This window comes from Bufo gargarizans, chromosome 8 (assembly GCF_014858855.1).
Source record: "Bufo gargarizans isolate SCDJY-AF-19 chromosome 8, ASM1485885v1, whole genome shotgun sequence".
Lineage (NCBI taxonomy): Eukaryota > Metazoa > Chordata > Amphibia > Anura > Bufonidae > Bufo > Bufo gargarizans.
The window spans coordinates 191,344,029-191,366,294 of record NC_058087.1 but is presented as its reverse complement, the minus strand read 5'-3'; the positions used below and the strand labels follow the sequence as shown (position 1 = coordinate 191,366,294).

The 22,266-nt window shown below is 43.7% G+C and overlaps 1 protein-coding gene across 1 annotated transcript in view; it reads left to right on the top strand.

Moving 5' to 3' along the window:
- Positions 1–5,309: 5,309 nt before the first annotated feature.
- LOC122945532 overlaps positions 5,310–22,266 on the top strand; it is a 49,275-nt gene continuing 32,318 nt past the window's right edge. Inside the window, exons 1-6 of the mRNA XM_044304594.1 lie at positions 5,310–5,534; positions 12,440–12,769; positions 14,363–14,662; positions 15,963–16,064; positions 17,001–17,312; positions 19,534–19,863. Of these exons, the coding sequence (XP_044160529.1) occupies positions 5,486–5,534; positions 12,440–12,769; positions 14,363–14,662; positions 15,963–16,064; positions 17,001–17,312; positions 19,534–19,863 (1,423 nt within the window). The 5' untranslated portion in view covers positions 5,310–5,485. The remainder of the gene's footprint in view (positions 5,535–12,439; positions 12,770–14,362; positions 14,663–15,962; positions 16,065–17,000; positions 17,313–19,533; positions 19,864–22,266) is intronic.

Below are 22,266 nucleotides of genomic sequence, written 5' to 3'. Positions count from 1 at the left end.
CATTTTTTTACATCTGAAAACATGAATCCAGGAAGGAATCATGTTTTCATATGGAAAAAAATGACGAATATATAGCACTATAGGGAATATATTCGTTATTTAATATATTCGTCTTTTTTTTTTTTCAAATCTGTACAGTTGTTCGCATACTCCTCTCCGTCAAGCTTCCCCGTCACCATGGGAACACCTGTGGGTTAAAAAATACCATCGGATCTGAGATTTCCCTGAGATCGTGAAAACTCAGATCCGATGGTATATTCCCACGGTGACGGGGACGCTTGTCGGGGAGCAGTGTGCCAAAGTGGAATAACAGTACAGATATTCTAAATAACGAATATATTGCTATAACTTAGTTTTTTAGAATATTCGTCATATTGCTATATATTCTTGTTTTAGCATATGACGAATATTCTAAAAAACAAAGTTATAGCAATATAGCGAATATTCGTAAAATACACAGACTACAATTTAGCTAATATAGTGCTATAATCTTTTTTTATAGTCTAACTTTTTTTGTCTCTTCTGAACTGAAAAAATTTACACTATTAAAAAAATAAATACTATAGCACTATATTAGCTAAATTGCAGTCTATATGTGTATTTTACGAATATTCGCTATATTGCTATAACTTTGTTTTTTAGAATATTCGTCATATTCTAAAACAAGACTATATAGCAATATAGCGAATATTCGTAAAATGTAAAGAAAAACGTAAATTTGTAAAATATTAGCCATAGCCAACCAATATCAGATGAGGATATCCCAGACATCTTGGAGTCACCCCTCGGGGTTTCCCCTGCTTTTAACAACAGATTGATTCAGCTGTGTATCATACACCAGAGCTACTTATCACCCTCCCGATTGTATAGAATGGGTCGCCTCCCTCACGCTAAATGTCACAGCTGTTCCGAAGGTAATGCAAATTTCTGGCATCTTATCTGGGATTGCCGATATATTTGGCAGTTCTGGTGGGACGTCACCGGTCTGCTATCCACAGTAGCGAACCTACCTCTACCAACCCATCCTGCTATATGACTATAGGCGCTATTTCTGGCATGGAAAGCCATTGCGCTGCGGTGGATGTCCATCTCTTGGCCAATGGAGGACCCTGGTAAATACCATTATTCAATATGAACGCATTGTACACAATCATAGAGGTTGTGACTTCAAGTGTGACAAGATCTGGGGATCATGGTGCTCCTCACCTTTGACGCAATATTCTGTACCTTGAGCACTTTATCTCGCTGTATGCCTAATCGATGGATTTCTATGTGCTGCAGTATGTATGTCTCTTGTATATCTGTACCTTACTATGTCACAACTCATAATATGTTGTAATGTTCTGTCAGAGAGGTGAAACAGATATCTGGTGCATATGTTTTACTTGATCTGTTCAATAAAAATGAGTTCAAAAAAAGGGATTGATTAATGATAACGGGAAATATAAATGGAACTAACTAAAAGACAGGAACAAAGAGGACCTAGGGAAGGAAGTGCCTAACTAGCTATGTGCAGTCCTATCTACTAGCAGTACATAGACCATACATTGTCCATCCCTGAAACACCTCGCAGATACTGTCCTAGTCAAACAGCACAACCCATTTATAGTTTGTAGACATAGTTGTAGAGGTTATCACCTTCATGTAGGTGAAAAGGAGGGAAACAGTGGCTCCACCGGTTGTGACCTATAGTAGAGGTCCTCGCTCCTCGGCGCACCCAACGCCGATATATAATAAATATGCAAGTTTTGGGAAAATGGAGGGCACTCACTTATCTAGCGTCACATGAACTACTGAAATTCATATACAAACAACCAAATTTATTGAAATCCTAAATATATTACATTTTTTATATAAAAAGTATAAAAAACTAAAAACTACAAAGTGCAAAAATTTAGTATTTGGGTTATCCTGGATTCAGGAACAGATGTTCAATTTAGAATGTTCCATGATGTCGCTCATTGTTATAGCGGATACAAGTAAACATACAGCAGACTTCACATAATCTATAAAATATAAAATCAATAACATCTACTTGTGTATGTATATGGAAAATGGTCGACCAAACTCAATAGTAAATGTGATTGGCGTTTTTCAGTGGTAAGCGTTACTCATAGCACCAGTTTATCACCGCCAAATATATTAAACCAGATATTCCTCCAAAGAAAGTCACATATAGCCTGGCAATAATCCAAATGTATTCAAATCTACCCAATGTTTGTTAGATCACAGTTGTAATATTATAACTAATGAGAGCAGAGTGACGTTGTTTGCTCAAATATTGTGGCGGTGCTTGTTGATAATGTCAAAAAAACATTCATCGCCTACCACACTGAGGAAGGAGTCAGTAACTCCGAAACGCGTTTGGTGTAATACATTTAGCGGTGAACTGTTTATTTTCTTTATTTTGGAGTAAAATACAACTTTTCTGTCATTTTACTTGTAAGTGAAATGTATCAGTATTCTGCAACTAGGCCAGAAATCCATCTTATTTATCATAGGGGATTGTCTCAAAAAATGGTGTCAGTTTATCTCCATTGCTGACCGGCCTTATCTGCGGTGGATGGAAATAAGTCAGGATGTGATAGTTTGGCCTGTGCCACATTCAAAAAGTGCTGCGCGCCGCTCGTGCAGTGTATCACTACATGATCGTGGGCACCGCAAACTAGTTTTATTGTCATATATTATGGCTGTATGCTGTACTTCATCTCATGTCATATTCTCCCATCTCACTATGTGATTTTATGTGTAAGATCCTTTACACAGGCCTAGTTAGGGTGCACTACACTAGTTTCTCCACTAGATGGGGCGGTGTTACAGTGTATATATAGCTTAGCTCAGGCCTCGTTAGGTAAGTTTTTCCCTGAAGTCTAGTCAGTGAGTAGCCATGATGTAGCTGCCTGCTGGAGGGAGGCCTCCTGCCTCTCTGCTCTCTCCCTGTTGGCTCCACAGTCCAGGGTTAAAGCCTACAAGATTCAGCCTATAGGTGAGAAGTCCACTTCTATAGCTCGCTCCTCCGGGGTGATCAGTGACAAGCTGCAAACAGCAAGTATTCAAGGGGATTGGTATAATTTATTCAAGTCAAAGGATAGCAAACGGCCGTACTCCCAGGCACCTTTGCAATTAGGTGTAGGACACAGCTTCCGGCATCCACACCTCCAGTTTAAATCCTGAGGACAGATAGGCCAAATGTCACAAAACACTGGAAACAGAGGTTCAAGGATTCTGAAAACCACCGTTAATTCAGGTTAGAATAAGGCGAGAGGTAATACCAAGACCATAAACACGTCCAGCTCTTTTCAGTTAAAAGATATTTCTTTGGTTCCTTTATTGAATACGGTACAAAAAATTTGTTTGTGCAGCAAGGGAATCCCAACCTTCTAATGTGGGTCTGCAGAAGATCGTCTACACGTTTCGAGCACACCTGCTCTTAAGCATGACTAAGAGCAACGTTCAGTAAAAGTTATAAGCTGGACGGCACCATCCTTGTCTCAGTCTCCAGTTCCTCAGTTAACACTACAGTAAATGGTTGTACCACCACAAAAGGTACTGGCGTCACGACTACAAGGGACCTCGCCACTGGCACATTAATACAGACCATCAAGGGCACCTCGAACCCCCATCTGGCCAGTGTCCCTAACACCAGAGTGTGCCCCAGAGAATTCCTGTGCCGCTCTCCTCATCACTTATGCCAGCCTGCCCAGGGACGACATAACCGGGAGTAACCGGAACTGTACTTACCTCGGCCCACCTACTGCTCACGCATAATTCCACCGTCGGTCTGGCTCACCGCTCTCGTTACATTACACAAATAGACAATTGTGAAGACAAACTTCAAAGTCCCTTGTCGATAAATCAGGACCATAGTTTGCATTACTTTGAGAGAGAGACTTACGCCAAAATCTTGGCACAAAACATTGTGTCTTAGGCCGTGCCCCTTTCATAGGAAACCGCACCCCATCAAAATAAGCCTCAGCCGTTTTGGAGGAGTATGAGAATTTTTGCCACAGATTTAATTAGACAAAACTGTCTGCAGCAGACTTCTCGTGCGCTCTGAGCCCCTGTGGTGAATCTGGGGCAGCCGGGCCACGCGCCCACCCTCTGCAGGATAGTCAGTCTGCCCGGCGTGTTGCAGTGCTGTACATGCATTTCTCCAGCCATGCCTATGTAAGCAGCAGAATATGTGGCCCTTTCTGAAGTCACTTCCTCTGTAGATCTCTGTTAAGAAAAAAGCCATTGTAAAAAAAAACTGTGAAAACACCATAAAAAAAGCAACACGCATTGACGTGTATTTTTGCCACAGAAATGCCAGAATGTCACCGCCGTAGCAAGAGGATTCTTCAGTTCCTATAGACTCACAGCTAACATCTGGAGGTGGCATTTTCCCCATAAAACCGCCAAAGCAAACACCTAAAGTCAAAATCACAAAAATCGTGAAAAATGGCACAAAAACTTGCAAAATGTATTTTTGAAATAATTCTTGGCTGTGATAATGTGAGACAAACGTGTTAATAAACTTTAATTTTCTAAACTTTAATGAGGGCTAGACTTCAGCTTCTGCTGTGTGTGATGACGCTACCGGCACAGGCAGAGAGCCCCCCCCCCCCCCCAATGTCACCGGCAGGGGCCGCTGCTTAGAGTGATGCTTTTTATATGTTATAGGGACTTGTCAAAAATTTTTGACCCCCACTGATCTCTAGAACGAGGGGAGAGAAGAACGAGCTTAGAGCGCTCTCCTCTGCAGGACGGGAAGACGTCTATGGGCTGTCTGTCTCCAGTCTGTCTCCTGTCTGTCTCCTGTGCCCTAAGCGCACTCTTCTCTCCCCTTGTTCTACAGATTGGTTGGGGGTCTCAATGCTCAGACCCCCGCCGATCTAAACTCTTGATGTGTCCCTATTACATATAGAAAGTTTAATGAAAGCACAGTGCCAGCTCCCTTCTCTGTCTCCGAAATAGGCGTTTCCATTCGCTGACAGCAAGCAGAGATTTGAGACAATGATGGGAAGTTAAAACTATATACAAGATTTACTTCCGGTCCAGCAAGAAACAGAAGTGGAGGAGAAGGAGGCTCGGTGCTGGAACCGGGGCGCAGGTGACAGGTGCCTCTTTTTTAACCCTTACACCCTGGCTGCACATGGGGAAAAGTCCTGGTCTCAGAAAACCCCCTTAAACACTATTTACATGAGCTTCAAAAACATCTAAAGAAAAATAGAAACTGGAGCGATGAGAAGACGCAGTCGGTTGGGATATATTTGGGAGACGCACACGCCGTGCCTGTTATGGTTATGGTGGTATAACTGAATCCGAAAGTGAAAGTGTTCTGGGAATTACCAGCCGCTGCCCTGTTACTCGGGATCATAGGCACAAACCCTATTTTTAGGCTGTCAGAGAATTCCAGGATCAGGGAACAACATTCAGGAGACAGCGAGTCCTCCAAGAAGTTACGGCCCCGAAAATATGACTCCAAAACAGAGAACTGTCTAAAATGGACGTCGTAAGGAAACTCCTCTGCCTCCTGCTCCTCTCCCGCTCAGGTCAGTGCCATTCCTTCTCTTTAGGCCTCATGCACACGACCATATGTGTTCTGCGGTCTGAAAATCGCTTATCCGCAAAATCCAGATGCGGTTCATTTTTTTTAGTGGACCCATTGTCTTCAGTGTGTCCGTGGCTCACATTTTTTGCAGATCTGTGTTTTCCGCATCTATATGTTGAGGACGTCCTATACTCCTCTACAAAAATGTGGCTACAACACGGACTCCACAATTTGCGGACTGCAAAACGGATACCGTAATGTGCATGAGGCCTTATTCACAGGGAATAAACTAATCGATTTAACCCTAGAGGGGTCATGTTCCTCCCGGATGTTGCCCAGTGCACTGAATCCTCTCAGATGTGTTAACCCTTCATGATTCGGCATGGGTTTTGCTGTGATTTTGGGGCTGCAGTTGCGTCCTCACCCTCTTTATCCTCCAGGATAAAGCAAGGAGCGACTGACGACAAGAACGTACATCCCCCGCGGAATTATCCCTCATAACAGAAAGGATTTACAGCTGGTTGATTGTTCTTTAATAACATAAAACTGAAAGCAATGTATAATGAAGAGATCTCTGCTTGCAGTCAGTGAATGAGAACATTGTTGACGAGTCGAAGGTCTCTGCTGAAATGGTTATCCTCTACATGAGAAAAACATACTCCGCTATTCACTGATGGAAAGCAGTGATCTTGACAATAAATAGAAATTAAAAGGCAAAGTCTGTTAGAAAGTTGCAAAGCTTCACATTATACAAGGATTAGGCTTTATGTACATAGGACCAGAAAATCCCTTTAAGGGTCCATTCACACGTCCGTTGTTTCTTTCCTGATCTGTTCCGTTTTTTGCTGAACAGATCTGGACCCATTCATTTTCAATGGGTCCTGAAAAAAAATCTGACATTGTGCTGTCCGTTTTTTTTCAGGACCCATTGAAAATAAATGGGTCCAGATCTGGTCCAGATCTGTTCAGCAAAAAACGGAACAGATCAGGAAACAAACAACGGACGTGTGAATGGACCCTAATCCTCAACATAAAAATGTGGCCAATTCCAGGGAATGTTATAAAATAAAAATGGAAAAAAAAAACGATACCCCCTATCGCTGCTGGTCTGTGTTGACTTGGACCGCTGCAGCCAATCACAGGCATCAGTGGAGTACAGCACGAGATATGGCAGCGTCCGCACCGTCGCTCCATTCAGACTCTATGGCCATTATTGAGCGTTGCCGCCCTTGAAACTGAGCAGCAGAGCACCGGGACGCAAGGGAGGTGTGTTGGCCGGAGCTGGAGAGGATGGGAGTGGTGGAAGTGGCAATGGGGGTGGTTGTAGTCCCCATGGTGGCTAATCCGTCTAGTGCTCCCTAGGCCACACGTGCGGTGAGTGGAGGGGTGTAACCCTCGGGGCACCCCCTGGACTTGATAATAAGTGGATAGGCAGTGGGGTGCAAGGCAGGAGAGCATGCAGATGGTGGAGAAAATTTGTGATGAGCGGCAGGGGTCATATTCGAATTCGGGATATTTTGCGAATATTTTGTAGAATATTCATTGAAAAATCGGCAAGGTATTGATCGTGTAATATGCGAATTTTCGTAATGCAAATTTTATTGCGAATTTTTCAACTTACAACTATTAGACAAAGAAGATTATAGCACTATATTAGCTAAATTGCTCTATATTCGTGTTTTTTTTTATTTTGAATATTGCTATAACTTTGTTTTTCAAATATTCGTAATATTGTAAAACAAGAATATATAGCAATATAGCGAATATTTGAAAAAACAAAACAAATATAGAGCAATTTAGCTAATATAGTGCTATAATCTTCTTTGTCTAATAGTTGTAAGTTTAAAAATTTGCAATAAAAATTAGCATTACGAAAATTCGCAAACAACACTACTCCTAAAGTCAAATATACTGCAGCCTTCTCATTGGCCTAGAAGCAGGGAGGGATCATGTGTACTGATTAAAAAAAATATATAATAATATTCGAAATTACGAATATATATCACAATATTCGAAATATTCGCGATAAAAATTTGAATATTCGTGATCAACACTAGAGAAAATGAGGCCCGTGTGGTTAGATTAAATAAGGTCTCTCTTTACTTAATAGATGATGGGAGTTGCAGTACGAATACAAGCAATAGGCACAGTTCTCACATATTTCACAGAGTAGGTTCTAATAGTGGCTGTAATGATGGTCCTTCCCGAGTCCCTTTTAGTAGGTACTGGAAATCTTTCCAAATTAACCATAGGAGTGCAATAACTCTCAGCATGCTTTCTGCAGTGAGCAGTCTATGGGGTGCAGTCCTAGATCAGACGGCTAGTCCGTCTCAGAAGCGTGGCAGGTGCCAGCAGCAATTTACTCTTTCCATATGGAGTAAAGTCTAATGACATCAGTGGCGACTCTAGGAACAATATATAGGGGGGGCACAAACATACCACAGTCAAAAATGGGGGGGCACAAACAAAATAAGTATATATCAATAAGATTACAAAATACGAGTGAATTGCGATATGCAGGGATACAGTTATAATAAAGCAATTTACTTACAAAAGAAGCTACTCAGTCGTCTGCTGTGCCGTCCTCTGCTTGCATCCACGTATTCTTTCCCCTTCTTTCTGTCTCTCGTCAGTGCACAGGCACACTGTTATGGTGGATCTGTGGAAGACACACTGTTATGGGGGCATCTGTGGATGACACATTATGCCTCTCATATCAGCCCCCATATCAGCCCTTATGCCTCATTAGCTCCCATATCAGCCCTTATGCCTCATTAGCCCCCATATCAGCCCTTATGCCTCATTAGCCCCCATATCAGCCCTTATGCCTCATTAGCCCCCATATCAGCCCTTATGCCTCATTAGCCCCCATTATGCCTCTTATTAGCCCCCATATGCCTCCAATTAGCCCCCATATGCCTCCTATTAGCCCCCATATGCCTCCTATTAGCCCCCATATGCCTCCTATTAGCCCCCATATGCCTCCAATTAGCCCCCATATGCCTCCAATTAGCCCCCATATGCCTCCTATTAGCCCCCATATGCCTCCTATTAGCCCCCATATGCCCCCATATGCCTCCAATTAGCCCCCATATGCCTCCAATTAGCCCCCATATGCCTCCAATTAGCCCCCATATGCCTCCTATTAGCCCCTATATGCCTCCTATTAGCCCCCATATGCCTCCTATTAGCCCCCATATGCCTCCTATTAGCCCCATATGCCCCCATATGCCTCCAATTAGCCCCCATATGCCTATTAGCCCCCATATGCCTCCTATTAGCCCCCATATGCCTCCAATTAGCCCCGATATGCCTCCAATTAGCCCCCATATGCCTCCTATTAGCCCCCATATGCCTCCTATTAGCCCCCATATGCCTCCTATTAGCCCCCATATGCCTCCTATTAGCCCCCATATGCCTCCTATTAGCCCCCATATGCCTCCTATTAGCCCCCATATGCCTCCTATTAGCCCCCATATGCCTCCTATTAGCCCCCATATGCCTCCTATTAGCCCCCATATGCCTACTATTAGCCCCCATATGCCTCCTATCAGCCCCCATATGCCTCCTATTACCCCATATGCCTCCTATTACCCCATATGCCTCCTATTACCCCATATGCCTCCTATTAGCCCCATATGCCCCCATTTGCCTCCAATTAGCCCCCATATGCCTCCAATTAGCCCCCATATGCCTCCTATTAGCCCCCATATGCCTCCTATTAGCCCCCATATGCCTCCTATTAGCCCCCATATGCCTCCTATCAGCCCCCATATGCCTCCTATTGCCCCCATATGCCTCCTATTGCCCCCATATGCCTCCTATTAGCCCCATATGCCCCCATTTGCCTCCAATTAGCCCCCATATGCCTCCAATTAGCCCCCATATGCCTCCTATTAGCCCCATAGGCCCCCATATGCCTCCAATTAGCCCCCATATGCCTCCTATCAGCCCCATATGCCTCCTATTAGCCCCAAATATGCCTCCAATTAGCCCCAAATATGCCTCCAATTAGCCCCAAATATGCCTCCAATTAGCCCCAAATATGCCTCCAATTAGCCCCCATATATGCCTCCAATTAGCCCCCAAATAGCCCCCATATGCCTCCTATTAGCCCCCAAATATGCCTCCAAATGCCCCATATGGCTCCAATTAGCCCTTATATGCCTCCTATTAGCCCCCATAATGCCCCCAGCAGCCACATTTTTTATAAAATAAAAAATAAAAACACTTACCTCTCCTGTTCCTGGACGGACGCCGCCTGCCATTTTCTTCTCAGTCGACTGTGCTCTAAACTGGCGCGCACAGCGTGAGGTCACAGAGCGACCTCACGCTGTGCGCAGCCCTGCACAGCCGACAGCCGAGGACCAGGAAGTGGTGAGTACAGAGCGTTCACCACTTCCTGGTCCTTCGGTACTAATGAGCGCTTCCATAATGGAAGCGCTCATTAGTATTCACCTGGGAGAATTAGCGGGGGGGCACCCGGGGGGGCAAGGGACAACATAGGGGGGGCAATTGCCCCCCCTCGCCCCCCTCTAGCGACGCCACTAAATGACATAAATGTGCTTTTACCTCACTGTCTCAGTCTAGCACAACCTCAACCATCTGTAAATGTTCAGTGCTTCCTTCCTTCAGGGGATAATCCTTAGTAAAGTTGCTTTCTGGCAGTTTGCCACTCTCAGAAATGGTGTTTTCCTGGATACGAGTTCTCCTCAGGGCTACATGGAAATGCAAACCAAAGCAGGACTTAACTCAAACTTAGGTCTCATGCACACAAACGTATTTTCTTTCTGTGTCTGTTCCGTTTTTTTTTGTGGACCGTATACAAAACCATTCATTTCAATGGGTCCGCAAAAAAAACTAAAGTTACTCCTTGTGCATTCCGTTTCCGTATGTCCGTATTTCCGTTCCGCAAAAAAATAGAACATGTCCTATTATTGTCCGGACAAGGATAGGACTGTTCTATTAGGGGCTGGCTGTTCCGTTCCACAAAATACGGAATGCACACGGACGTCATCCGTATTTTTTGCGGATCCTTTTTTTGCGGACAGCAAAATACATACAGTTGTGTGCATGAGCCCTTAATCATCAGCAGACTCTCAACTAACTAACCAGAGCATCATGGAAAATGCCCACTATCCGGCAAGAGTAAAGACTGCCAGTTAACTATTTCCTACCCATATATACCCTTTTGGGTTACATAATGGAAGATTTATCAAACTGGTGTAAAGTAGAACCGGCTTAGTCGCCCATAGCAACCAATCAGATTCCACCTTTCATTTTTCACTGCTCCTTTGGAAAATGAAAGGAGGAATCTGATTGGTTGCTATGGGTAACTGAGCCAGTTCTACTTTACACCAGTTTGCTAAATCTCCCCCATAGTACTCAGTAAACATTTCAACAGCTTTTAAAGTGTGAATCATAGCAGTGAACCAGCGGATCACTGCACATACTCAACCACCACTCCCCTCGTCGGGGTACACAGCATATTCTTGGGATTGGTTGGGGTCCCAGCAATCAGACACTTTTCACCTGTAGATATGTGATTAGCTTTTATCTATTTACCTTGATTTCTTTTCCCCACTACGGTTAAAATTATATTCGGCAATTATTCGAAGAGGAGTCGTAAAATGAAAACTACGGACAGACGAATTGATAACATTGACTGTCTTATGCCATAGCTCTCTTACTGGCATAGATTTAGATAATTTTCTACGGCAAAACCTGTGTCAGACAGGCCTGCCGGCCGCCCTCTTCTCCGCCCACACCACACCCCCATTTTTGGAACTGGTGTACTTGGTGTGGAAGAAGTCGCAGATTTGTCCGTAAATCCCCTTTGCGACTGAATCTGCGACAGATATACGCAAAAAAAGTGGCGGAATATTTGGTCATAAATGATCCCCCATAGGTTTTGAATGTGTTTGAAGCAAGAAAATAAGCAAGCCTAAGAATCTGAGTAACGATGGGAAGGGCCAAGATATGTAGACAACTAGACCAGAGCATCTCCAAAATTGCTGGTGTTGTGGGGTGCACCTGGTATGCATTGATTAGTAACTATCAAAAGTGGTCCAAGGAAGGATGTGGTCATGGCTGCCTAAGACGCACCTCTGCACCTGGGGAGCGAAGACTAACCAGTCTGGTCCGTTCCCACAGAAGAGCAGCTGGCTATGACGAGCAGGGCTCTGTAAGAGGCCATATAGCTGTAGATCAGCCGTCCATACACAACCCTGTCCCCTGCTGAAAGCGCCTACAGTTGTCGCATGCTCATCAGATCTGACCCATGAAGCAATGGAAGTTGTGGCCCAGACAGTAGTAGTGGATCACACAGTCTAGGTATGTTCACACATTGTAGTAGAAAAGTCCACAATGGTTTTTGCAGCGCTTCTTCATAAGAAAATGCAAGAAAAACTGCATGTAAGGCTCCATTCACATGACCACATATGTAGTCCGCATCCGATCCACATTTTTTGCGTATCAGATTGCGGACCTATTCATTTCAATAGTGCTGCCAAAACATGCATCCATATGTCCGTTCTACAGCTCCACAAAAAATGTCCTAGTTGTGTCCATTTTGCGGACAAGAATAGGCATTATTACAGTGGGTCTGCAAAAAAAGCAAACTCTACAACATGGACATCATCGGAATTTTTTTGCGGACCACAAAATACATATGGTCATGTGAATGCACCCTAACAATGAACAAAGAAAAGCCATAATGGAAGCAACCAACAATTATATAGACAAAGTCTTACACAAAAATCTCAGACTATAGACTTTGTATTCAACGCGTAAGTGAATGGCTTGTCCATGTCCGACAGCTGATACGTTATATTTTTTGTGTGCGTTACTACATTTCAGTAACAGACGGTGGTTATCTAATGACTATAGACACGTTCTTGTCCACAGTGTCCTCACTTCAGCTGACTGGACCATCCGTACATGCAGCCAGGCTGGGATCTGACGCTCTGGTTCCTTGCTCGTTTAAAGTGGATAAACCTCCTGTAGATCCCAATCATCTAACAATCTACTGGAGGTTTCTAGATAAGGAAATTCTGAGCTATCATAAAACTGTGAGGACGACATCTTCTAGATATTCCCTGAGCACAGAAGCATTAATGGCCGGGAATGCCAATCTGACTATTTCTAATATACGAATACCCGATGGGGGAATGTACAAGTGTTCAGTGATGTACGGCTTAGAGAAGAAGGAGAAGGAGCTCCGGCTGGACGGTGAAGGTAAGTCAATTGTTTCCAAGAAACTGACAACATAACTCGTTGCAGTCACCCAATAAGTAAAAGGGGTTTTACATAAGGTAAAACCTTTGTAAGACAACCACCCAGAAGGATGGGTCTTCTACAGAAGTTGGACGGTATTTAATATGTCATGGAACTGAGGATCTGTCACAGAAAATATGGTCTAGATAGACAGATGGCCTTCTCAAAGACTTTATGGAGAAGGTTCGCAAACTGCAGTGCAGGATCCATCACGAGAAGGACACCGATGGCGCCCAAATTAACCGACTGACTATAATGGGGCTGGCCAGGTTTCTATTGTGGGTTCCTTCAGTTTATTATAAAAAAATTAAGAACAAAGCAGCATGGTGCGCTACAGTATTTGTTCTACTTTTTGGGACTCCTAATGGAGTATCCAATGCAGATGTAAACCTAGCCTAACATACAGGACTTTGGGTTCCCAATCTTCACCATGCAAACCTATACAATACACAGTAATGGCATACTCACAGGTTGTGACACAGCCGCACGAGGAATACCCTCTCTTCAAAAAGTATAAACCGTAGAGTGGACTGGTAATGTCTACATGATACTGCTGTACTGTACTGAATTGCCACTATAGTATCTCATTTTATCCACGGCAGATGAACCACATGTGGGGCCCAATGGATAGCTACCATCACAAGCGTCCCACAATTTTGCTTAGACCTTTTGAACCACTAAGCTTAGAACCTCTTAGTGAGAGGAACCATTAGGCTTTAATTTAACTACTAAGCGTGTGCCGTAACTGTAACCAAAATGTTCATACTGGACTGTAGCCACCAGGCATCTGTGCCTCACATTATAATCTCCAAACATCTGTCAAGACCTGGAAGGCTTGCACCTGTAATGACATCTAAAATCTGGGTGAACCTAATAGAGAGCATAGAACCTACCAGCACTAGCTGGTATATATGAGTATTTTCCCAGTTTCATTATTTATGACTCCAAATCCAGTTGTCGAGAAAAGATCATTGACCAAATTACATGTAGATATCCAGAAAAATAAAAAACGGAGACAGCACGTCCAAAAAGGTGCAAAAAGTGGAATTTATTCCGGATGCAACGTTTCGGCTGCGTGTTAGCCTTTTTTTAACAAGCAGCCGAAACGTTGCATCCGGAATAAATTCCACTTTTTGCACCTTTTTGGACGTGCTGTCTCCGTTTTTTATTTTTCGGGATATCTACAAGTTGTTCTACTAGGGGCTTTTTACCACCCCTCCTGGAGACGAGCACCCAATACATCATTACCAAGGAGTGCTGTCCACCCATATTTTTTCGCTGACCAAATTACATGTGAGCAAGGTGCACATGGTACTGGCTTGGTATTATAAATTGCTATGAATTAGAACCACATCTGGTTTTTAGATGTGTGAAGAGAAGACGGCAAAGCCCTGTAATAAGTGGAACGAGTGGGGGTCCTGGTACGGATTTTGCATTATAGTGAAATACTGTGTAATAGGCCTGATCTGCCTTCAGTTGGATCAGGCAGTCATCACTCTTCATGCACATTAACATGTTAATATATTAATGATATATGATGCATATGTTTTTCAGCTCCTCCGCAGGTGACAATCACAGGTAAAACAGTTGTACTGAAGGAGAAGAGCGTCCTGCGCTGCTCCGTCGCTGGATTCTACCCTGTGGACCTTGATATTAAATGGTTCAGGGGCTCGGAGATGCTGAGGGATGTCACTACAGATGAGCCCTGGAGGAACCCAGACAGGACGTACAATGTGAACAGCACTGTAACTATAATACCTACTGAGGAGGACATGGAGCGGATCTTCTCATGTAGAGTTCGTCATTTTTCTCTTGAGGAACCAATACAGGTAGACTTCAAGCTGAAATATAAGGGTGAGATACTACTAATATCAATTTCTCCACAAGTAAATACTGAATGTTGGATATTGCCATAGACCAGCATTTTGGTTTGTGTTACAATCCATTTTTCTTTCTTTTCATAGAAATGCTACACACACCAGGCTCTCACTTATTAGGCACATATTCTCATGAGTGTAATTTACATCTGTTTGTGCAATGGGCTTCTATTCCATTTGTCCACACTAACCAATAATCCATGCCTATTCTGGTCCATGTCTCCCGGAACATGGATCTAGCGACAATTGGAGACAATTGTGTGCAATGATCACCATGTCTGTGTTTTACGAGGACCTATAGGCGTAACTGCTGTACTAAAAAATCACCAAGTGTTTGGGGCAGCAACCCTATGACTGGCCACACTTGACTTCGACATGACTGGCTTTTCAGTTCAACATGGCCGTAACTCCCATGGCATTTAATCGAAAAACCATGTGGCCACCTGTACATTATTTATTTAATTTTGAAACGGAGCGACTAATGGCTGAGAACCCACATTACCATGATAGGTGAGAGTCTGTGGAGCTGCCATTAATGTCTACCATAAGAATACAACTCACTGTTATGCCTAAACAGGCAGCTAATATTCTTGGTGTGGACTTCTATCTCCAATCATTTCAACCATTCTCTACAGAGCAGATTATATCAGCAATGTCCATGGTATGTCATATTTTAAACAATTCTAGATAAACAGTATTCGGAATCCACAGAAATGCTTTCCTTCTACAATGAGACATTGTTGTTTGTTTGTCATTACGTGGTTTTTGGATCTGCAACAATCGATCCATTTCTAAAATCAAACTTGCACCATTTTTCTCAGATTACAGAATTGGGGGGTAAATTAAAGTACATAACAGCCAAGTGTTTTTTTGGGGGGATTAGAGACATTTGTATTCTTTGTGGGTTGCCCCTAACCTGTCACTATAAATCTATCACAGTAATGACCTCAGTGTAATGCTCTAATAAAGCTATACAATAAGGTGCAAATATTCCCCCGAAGAGTCCCCCAAAGACCAAACAGGGCAGATAGGCCAGCGCTTCATGGTTATGTGGAGTCACATGGTATATCACATGATCCCTCTCAGCCATCCAAGAGCTCTGAAATCTTATTCAGTCTAAGACTCCCGCCCCTGAGGAGTCTACAAGAAGCATCCACTACATTTACAAACACCGGAGTCACAATTCAGAAAATTTGCCACACAAGCTTTTACTCACAATTGTGCTGATTATGAAGACTTTATAATTTTTTTTTCACCTTTTTCATTTATTTCTACAGAAGAAAACCAAACTGTGATCATTATCACATGTATCATTGCTGTTTTGTGTGTGATTATCATCATTGCCATCTTTATGTGGACAAGACAATACTATAGAAAAGGTACCTCAAGCACTGAACAACATTTCATTTGTAGGTTCTGGGGTGAAATGCACGGGCACCAAGTACCATTTGCATCTTTATGGAAAACAAGAAAACAGAAAGATTTCCCCTAATTTAGATGATTATTTTTTACTCCATTTTGGACCAAACCTTTAAAGGGTTTCAGTCACCACACTTTTCACTATTAAACAGGCTGACATACATGTGCAAATGTCACCTGAATTTAACTCTATTTTTTATTTTCAGTGTGCCCCCGATTTTGTGCACTTATAACTTTTATTATATGCTAATTAGCCTCTAGGAGCGGGGGGGTGGGGGGTTGCACCTGCTCCTAGAGCCTCCGTTCGCCCACCTCTTTCCACTCCCTTCTACTCTTGCGCCTGCGCTGTCTTGTTCAGTATTTGGCGCAGGCGCAGTGAGGAATTCGGCGAGCGTCCTCCCCTCACTGTGCCTGCGCCGAATACTGAACGGAATAACGCAGGCGAGATTTCCCTGGCAGACAGGGCCGGCTGGAGGAGACCAACATTGGCCTGGCCCTTTCAATCAAGAGTAGAAGGAAGTGGAAAGAGGTGGGCAAACGGAGCCTCTAGGAGCAGGTGCAATGCCCCCCCCCCCCCTGCTCCTACAGGCTAATTAGCATATAAGAAAAGTTATAATTGCACAAAAAACAGGGCACACTGAAAAAAAGAATAGCAGAGTTAAATTCAGGTGACATTTGCACATGTATTATGTCAGCCTGTCTAATAGTGAAAAGTGTGGTGACTGAAACCCTTTAATTAGTTTTCGAAGAAAATGCTGACCATTTACCCAGTTTAATATCGCTTTTGTTGGTAGCACATCTATTGGTAATAAAGAGTGTTATAATGGGGGAGGTCTACCTGAACTTTTTAACCCTCTACATATTCTCCTCCATTTTATTCATTTCTGTATTTGCAGTTAAACCCCAGCTGTCACAAGCAGTGATAAGACGTCTCATGGACGCTGGAGAGATCAAGTATTTTCTCAACCTGGAGAAATTTAAACCTAAAAAGATCAGGATTGTATGGACATGTGGAGTGGGAAGACCTAAAGAAGTCCTGCAATCCACTGAATCATGGTCAGATAATCCTGACAGAACCTACAGCGTCTCCAGTGAGGTCAGAATTCCTGAGGAATATCACAAGGATCCAGGGTTCAGAGTCCGAGTGACCTGGGACCATGACTCGATGGAGGAAGCAGAATCCAGGGAGGTCTCTATCCGAGACTCAGGCGAGAAGAGATATATGGAGTCTTATATAAGAATCCCTGGGATGTGTGCACCCATATAGCGCCTTTCTTATTCCATACTATAGATTGGGGGCAGGTTATATAACATACCCCTCACATCAAGAGCATAGCTATAGGGGAAGCAAGGGAAGTGGCTGCTTTGGGGCCCGAACTAAAAAGGGGCCCATCCAGGAAGAGGACTAAAACATTTTATTGGAAGGGCCCCCTCAATAGTATAAAATGACATTATATACCGCGACATGACATACAGTATGTACAGTCGTGGCCAAAAGTTTTGAGAATGACACAAATATTAGTTTTCACAAAGTTTGCTGCTAAACTGCTTTAGATCTTTGTTTCAGTTGTTTCTGTGATGTAGTGAAATATAATTACACGCACTTCATACGTTTCAGAGGCTTTTATCGACAATTACATGATATTTATGCAAAGCGTCAGTATTTGCAGTGTTGGCCCTTCTTTTTCAGGACCTCTGCAATCCGACTGGGCATGCTCTCAATCAACTTCTGGGCCAATTCCTGACTGATAGCAACCCATTCTTTCATCATCACTTCTTGGAGTTTGTCAGAATTAGTGGGTTTTTGTTTGTCCACCCGCCTCTTGAGGATTGACCACAAGTTCTTAATGGGATTAAGATCTGGGGAGTTTCCAGGCCATGGACCCAAAATGTCAACGTTTTGGTCCCCGAGCCACTTAGTTATCACTTTTGCCTTATGGCACGGTGCTCCATCGTGCTGGAAAATGCATTGTTCTTCACCAAACTGCTGTTGGATTGTTGGAAGAAGTTGCTGTTGGAGGTTGTTTTGGGGCCATTCTTTATTCATGGCTGGGTTTTAGGGCAGAATTGCGAGTGAGCCCACTCCCTTTGGATGAGAAGCAACCCCACACATGAATGGTCTCAGGATGCTTTACTGTTGGCATGACACAGGACTGATGGTAGCGCTCACCTTTTCTTCTCCGGACAAGCCTTTTTCCTGATGCCCCAAACAATCGGAAAGAGGCTTCATCAGAGAATATGACTTTGCCCCAGTCCTCAGCAGTCCATTCACCATATTTTCTGCAGAAGATCAATCTGTCCCTGATGGGTTTTTTTTTGGAGAGAAGTGGCTCCTTTACTGCCCTTCTTGACACCAGGCCATCTTCCAAAAGTCTTGGCCTCACTGTGCGTGCAGATGCGCTCACACCTGCCTGCTGCCATTCCTGCGCAAGTTCTGCACTGGTGGCACTCCGATCCCGCAGCTGAATCCTCTTTAGGAGACGATCCTGGCGCTTGCTGGACTTTCTTGGACACCCTGAAGCCTTCTTAACAAGAATTGAACCTCTTTCCTTGAAGTTCTTGATGATCCTATAAATTGTTGATTGAGGTGCAATCTTAGTAGCCACAATATCCTTGCCTGTGAAGCCATTTTTATGCAACGCAATGATGGCTGCACGCGTTTCTTTGCAGGTCACCATGGTTAACAATGGAAGAACAGTCATTTTAAGCATCACCCTCCTTTTAACAGGTCAAGTCTGCCATTTTAACCCAATCAGCCTGACATAATGATCTCCAGCCTTGTGCTCGTCAACATTCTCACCTGAGTTAACAAGACGATTACTGAAATGATCTCAGCAGGTCCTTTAATGACAGCAATGAAATGCAGTGGAAAGTTTTTTTTGGGGATTAAGTTAATTTTCATGGCAAAGAAGGACGATGCAATTCATCTGATCGCTCTTCATAACATTCTGGAGTAGATGCAAATTGCTATTATAAAAACTTAAGCAGCAACTTTTCCAATTTCCAATATTTATGTAATTCTCAAACTTTTGGCCACGACTGTACATGTAGAAATAGGCTGAGCGGCTGCTGGGCCTCGTCTGAGAGAGATCTTTACTAGCCACAGGAGTCGTGTTTGCACGGGAGGAGTCGGTTGCAAAGAAGCTGCTGAGGGCGGGGGGTGACCCATTAAAAAATTTGCTGTGGGGCCCAGTCATTTCTAGTTACACCATTGTGTGACATGATGCTATATACCAGCTGGCCTGGTCTCCTCTATATCCTGTATTACTGTTAGGTGACATGTTGTTGGCTCTGTAATGGGTAATTTACTGTTTTGTCAAAATACATTTACTATCCAGATAAGCAGGACTCAGCAACGTACATTGTATAATATATATGTGTGGTGTATACACTCTGATATTGTATGTGATGTCATATCTTGCTCCATAGATTACAGATGGACGCCAGTTGTAGAAGAGATCCAGATTCCCCGTCTACGTCATGACACCCCGGCCACCCTGCAGTGTAATAACTCGGGGTATTTCCCGGATGCAGTCACTGTGAGATGGAGGAGACGTGCTGGATATAAGATGTATGAAAAGACTGAGAACCAGAGGATAACACCCAGGAGAGCGGCCGATAACACCTATAACTGTACCTCCAGTCTGACCATCACCCCCACACTGGAGACACATCAGGGGGCAGAATATATATGTCTGGTGGAGCATTCCACCCTGGAGACACCCATAGAGAAAACCACTGGGAGTCTACAAGTCACTGGTGAGTATGTACACCTAAAAGGGAATGTCCAAGAGATTTACAAACTAAACTAGTTTCAGAAAATATCATAAAATAACCTGTTACACTCCCCTACACTCTTCGAGACGTGCTCCAGTGGTCCCCACCGATCTCCACATGAACTGTGCAGCCAATCGTTGACTTCTGTTTGATGCTTTCTTGTAAAAGTATGCCTGCACTTGGAAGAGTATGACAACATATTATTGCAATATCATACGCAGCGGATACCTCACCCAGCCAGTGGATTGGACACTACAGATGTGCAGTGTTTCATTTGAATGTGGCCGCCACAAAAGCTGGCCGTGGCCTAAAAGTGTGCTTGTATGTGTACGAGGGTAAAAGCGCGCCTGTGTAAATGCTTGTCTGTGTGTACAAAATGTGTGTGTGTAAAAGCATGAATGTGAATGTTTCATCAATCTTCTGCTATTAGCTACATCGTCTTCTACAAATGTTTGCTCATCACTTGTGTCACCCTCACCTGTCTCTTGTGCAGGTCCCTGACCTCTCGCAACATGTGCTCCCACCTGACTGTCATCATTGGTAGTTGCACACCTAAAGGAGTCCGCAGCGGACTTCTCCTCCAAGTCTGGGCTGCCCTTTAACTTCTGACGGTCCTCACAAAGCTCATCGTCGCTGAAAAGAGGAGCAGAGCCAGTGGCTATCATTACCTGGTTAGGAGAAAGAGCAGGCAAAGCAAAAGGCAGGTTCAGGACAGGTGAGAGGGCATAGAGGCAGTTCCTGGGCCATGCTGACTAAGTGTGGTGTCAGAGGAACCCACTGATTGATTCCTGGCTGTGTGTCACCTGAGATGATGTTGAAGAGCGAGTCAACCATTCCAGTACAGCTGGATTGTTGGTCAAAACACGACCGCTGGATGACAGTGGCAGCTCTGACCTGTTGCTGCTACCACTCTCCCCCCTTCTTCTGCTGCTACTTGTGCCGGCTACAGCAACATTTTTGCCACTGCCCATTCCTTTGGACTGCCCAGGCAACTGTCGGTTGGCCATAGTGTAATGTAACTGGAATTTGATTCTAATAAAAGGAATATTCCAGAAGCTTTTCCTGTGGTGACTGCGGTTTTTTCCTGTGACTCTACAAGCAATCCTGGCCGGGGGAGTTTAGCCTTTGGGTGTTTTATGCTTATCCCTTAGACGATCTTCCCTTGTGAAGTGAGTTACTTATATGTATAATTTCATTTATTTTATCCATATGTGGTTATATATACCTATATATGCTGCCATAACTGAGGTTTTGAACCCACTTTTACTAACTGTTGATATATACAGACTGTTCCTCTAATAACGCACGGCCGTTCTTCTATTCACGGACCATATATACTTCTTAGAAATCTACTCTAGACATTATAAGATCTCTTCAGCCTCCTCTTATCATACTTCATTTCACACAGGTGATTGGCGCCTATTTTGTGGCTAGGTTCTTTTCTTGTGTTTTTTCCCCTTTTGCTTTATCAGTATCACAGAACACCAGTGACCGCCTGCCTGCTGTCTCTAACATCATATCGTCTCCTTATCTGAAACGGAATCTTTCAAATAGTAAACTACTGGTGTTTTCTCCGTCTACTAACGTACCTAAACCTGATATCTCTCCATTCCAAGGTGTTGCACTACCATCACCTAGGCAGCACGCCGTTGCCTTGGTGTGATGTTTGACATAACATGTCTTTCCTTTACCCCTTATATTTAATCGCTTGCCCTCTCATGCTAGAATCTGCCCCTTTCTGATTGTGGAAACAACAAAAACTCTCATTGTCGCCCTGATCCATTGCCATCTTGATTACTGTAACTCATTACTAACTGGTCTCCTCCTCACCAGACTATCCCCTCACCAGACTATCCCCAATTTATCCTGAACACATCAGCCGGGCTCATTCATCTGTCTAAGCGTTACTTCAATGCCTCCGCCCTGTATCAGTCATTGCACTGGTTAGCCATACAGTACAGGATTCAAGTGCTCATTCTCACCCACAAAGTCCTCCACAGTGCTGCACCCCCCTACATCTCTTCCCTCATTTCTGTCTACCCCCCTACCCGTGCTCTTTGTTCAGTCAATGATTTACGACTAAAATCCATCATAATTCGAACCTCTCACGACCGTCTCCAAGACTGAGCTGCATCAGTTCTCTGGAATGCCCTACCCCAGGCATATAGGTTAATTCATAACATCCACAGTTTTAGGCGCTTCCTAAAAACACGCATCCCCTGATCTAACTCGTCCCCCTTCACTGTATCTATGTACCAAGCTTTGTTTTGTTAGTGTATCTATGAAGTGAGCTTGGTTCTGTTAGTGTATCTATGTACTGAGCTTGGTTCTGCTAGTGTATCTTTGTACTGAGCTTGGTTCTGTTAGTGTATCTATGTACTGAGC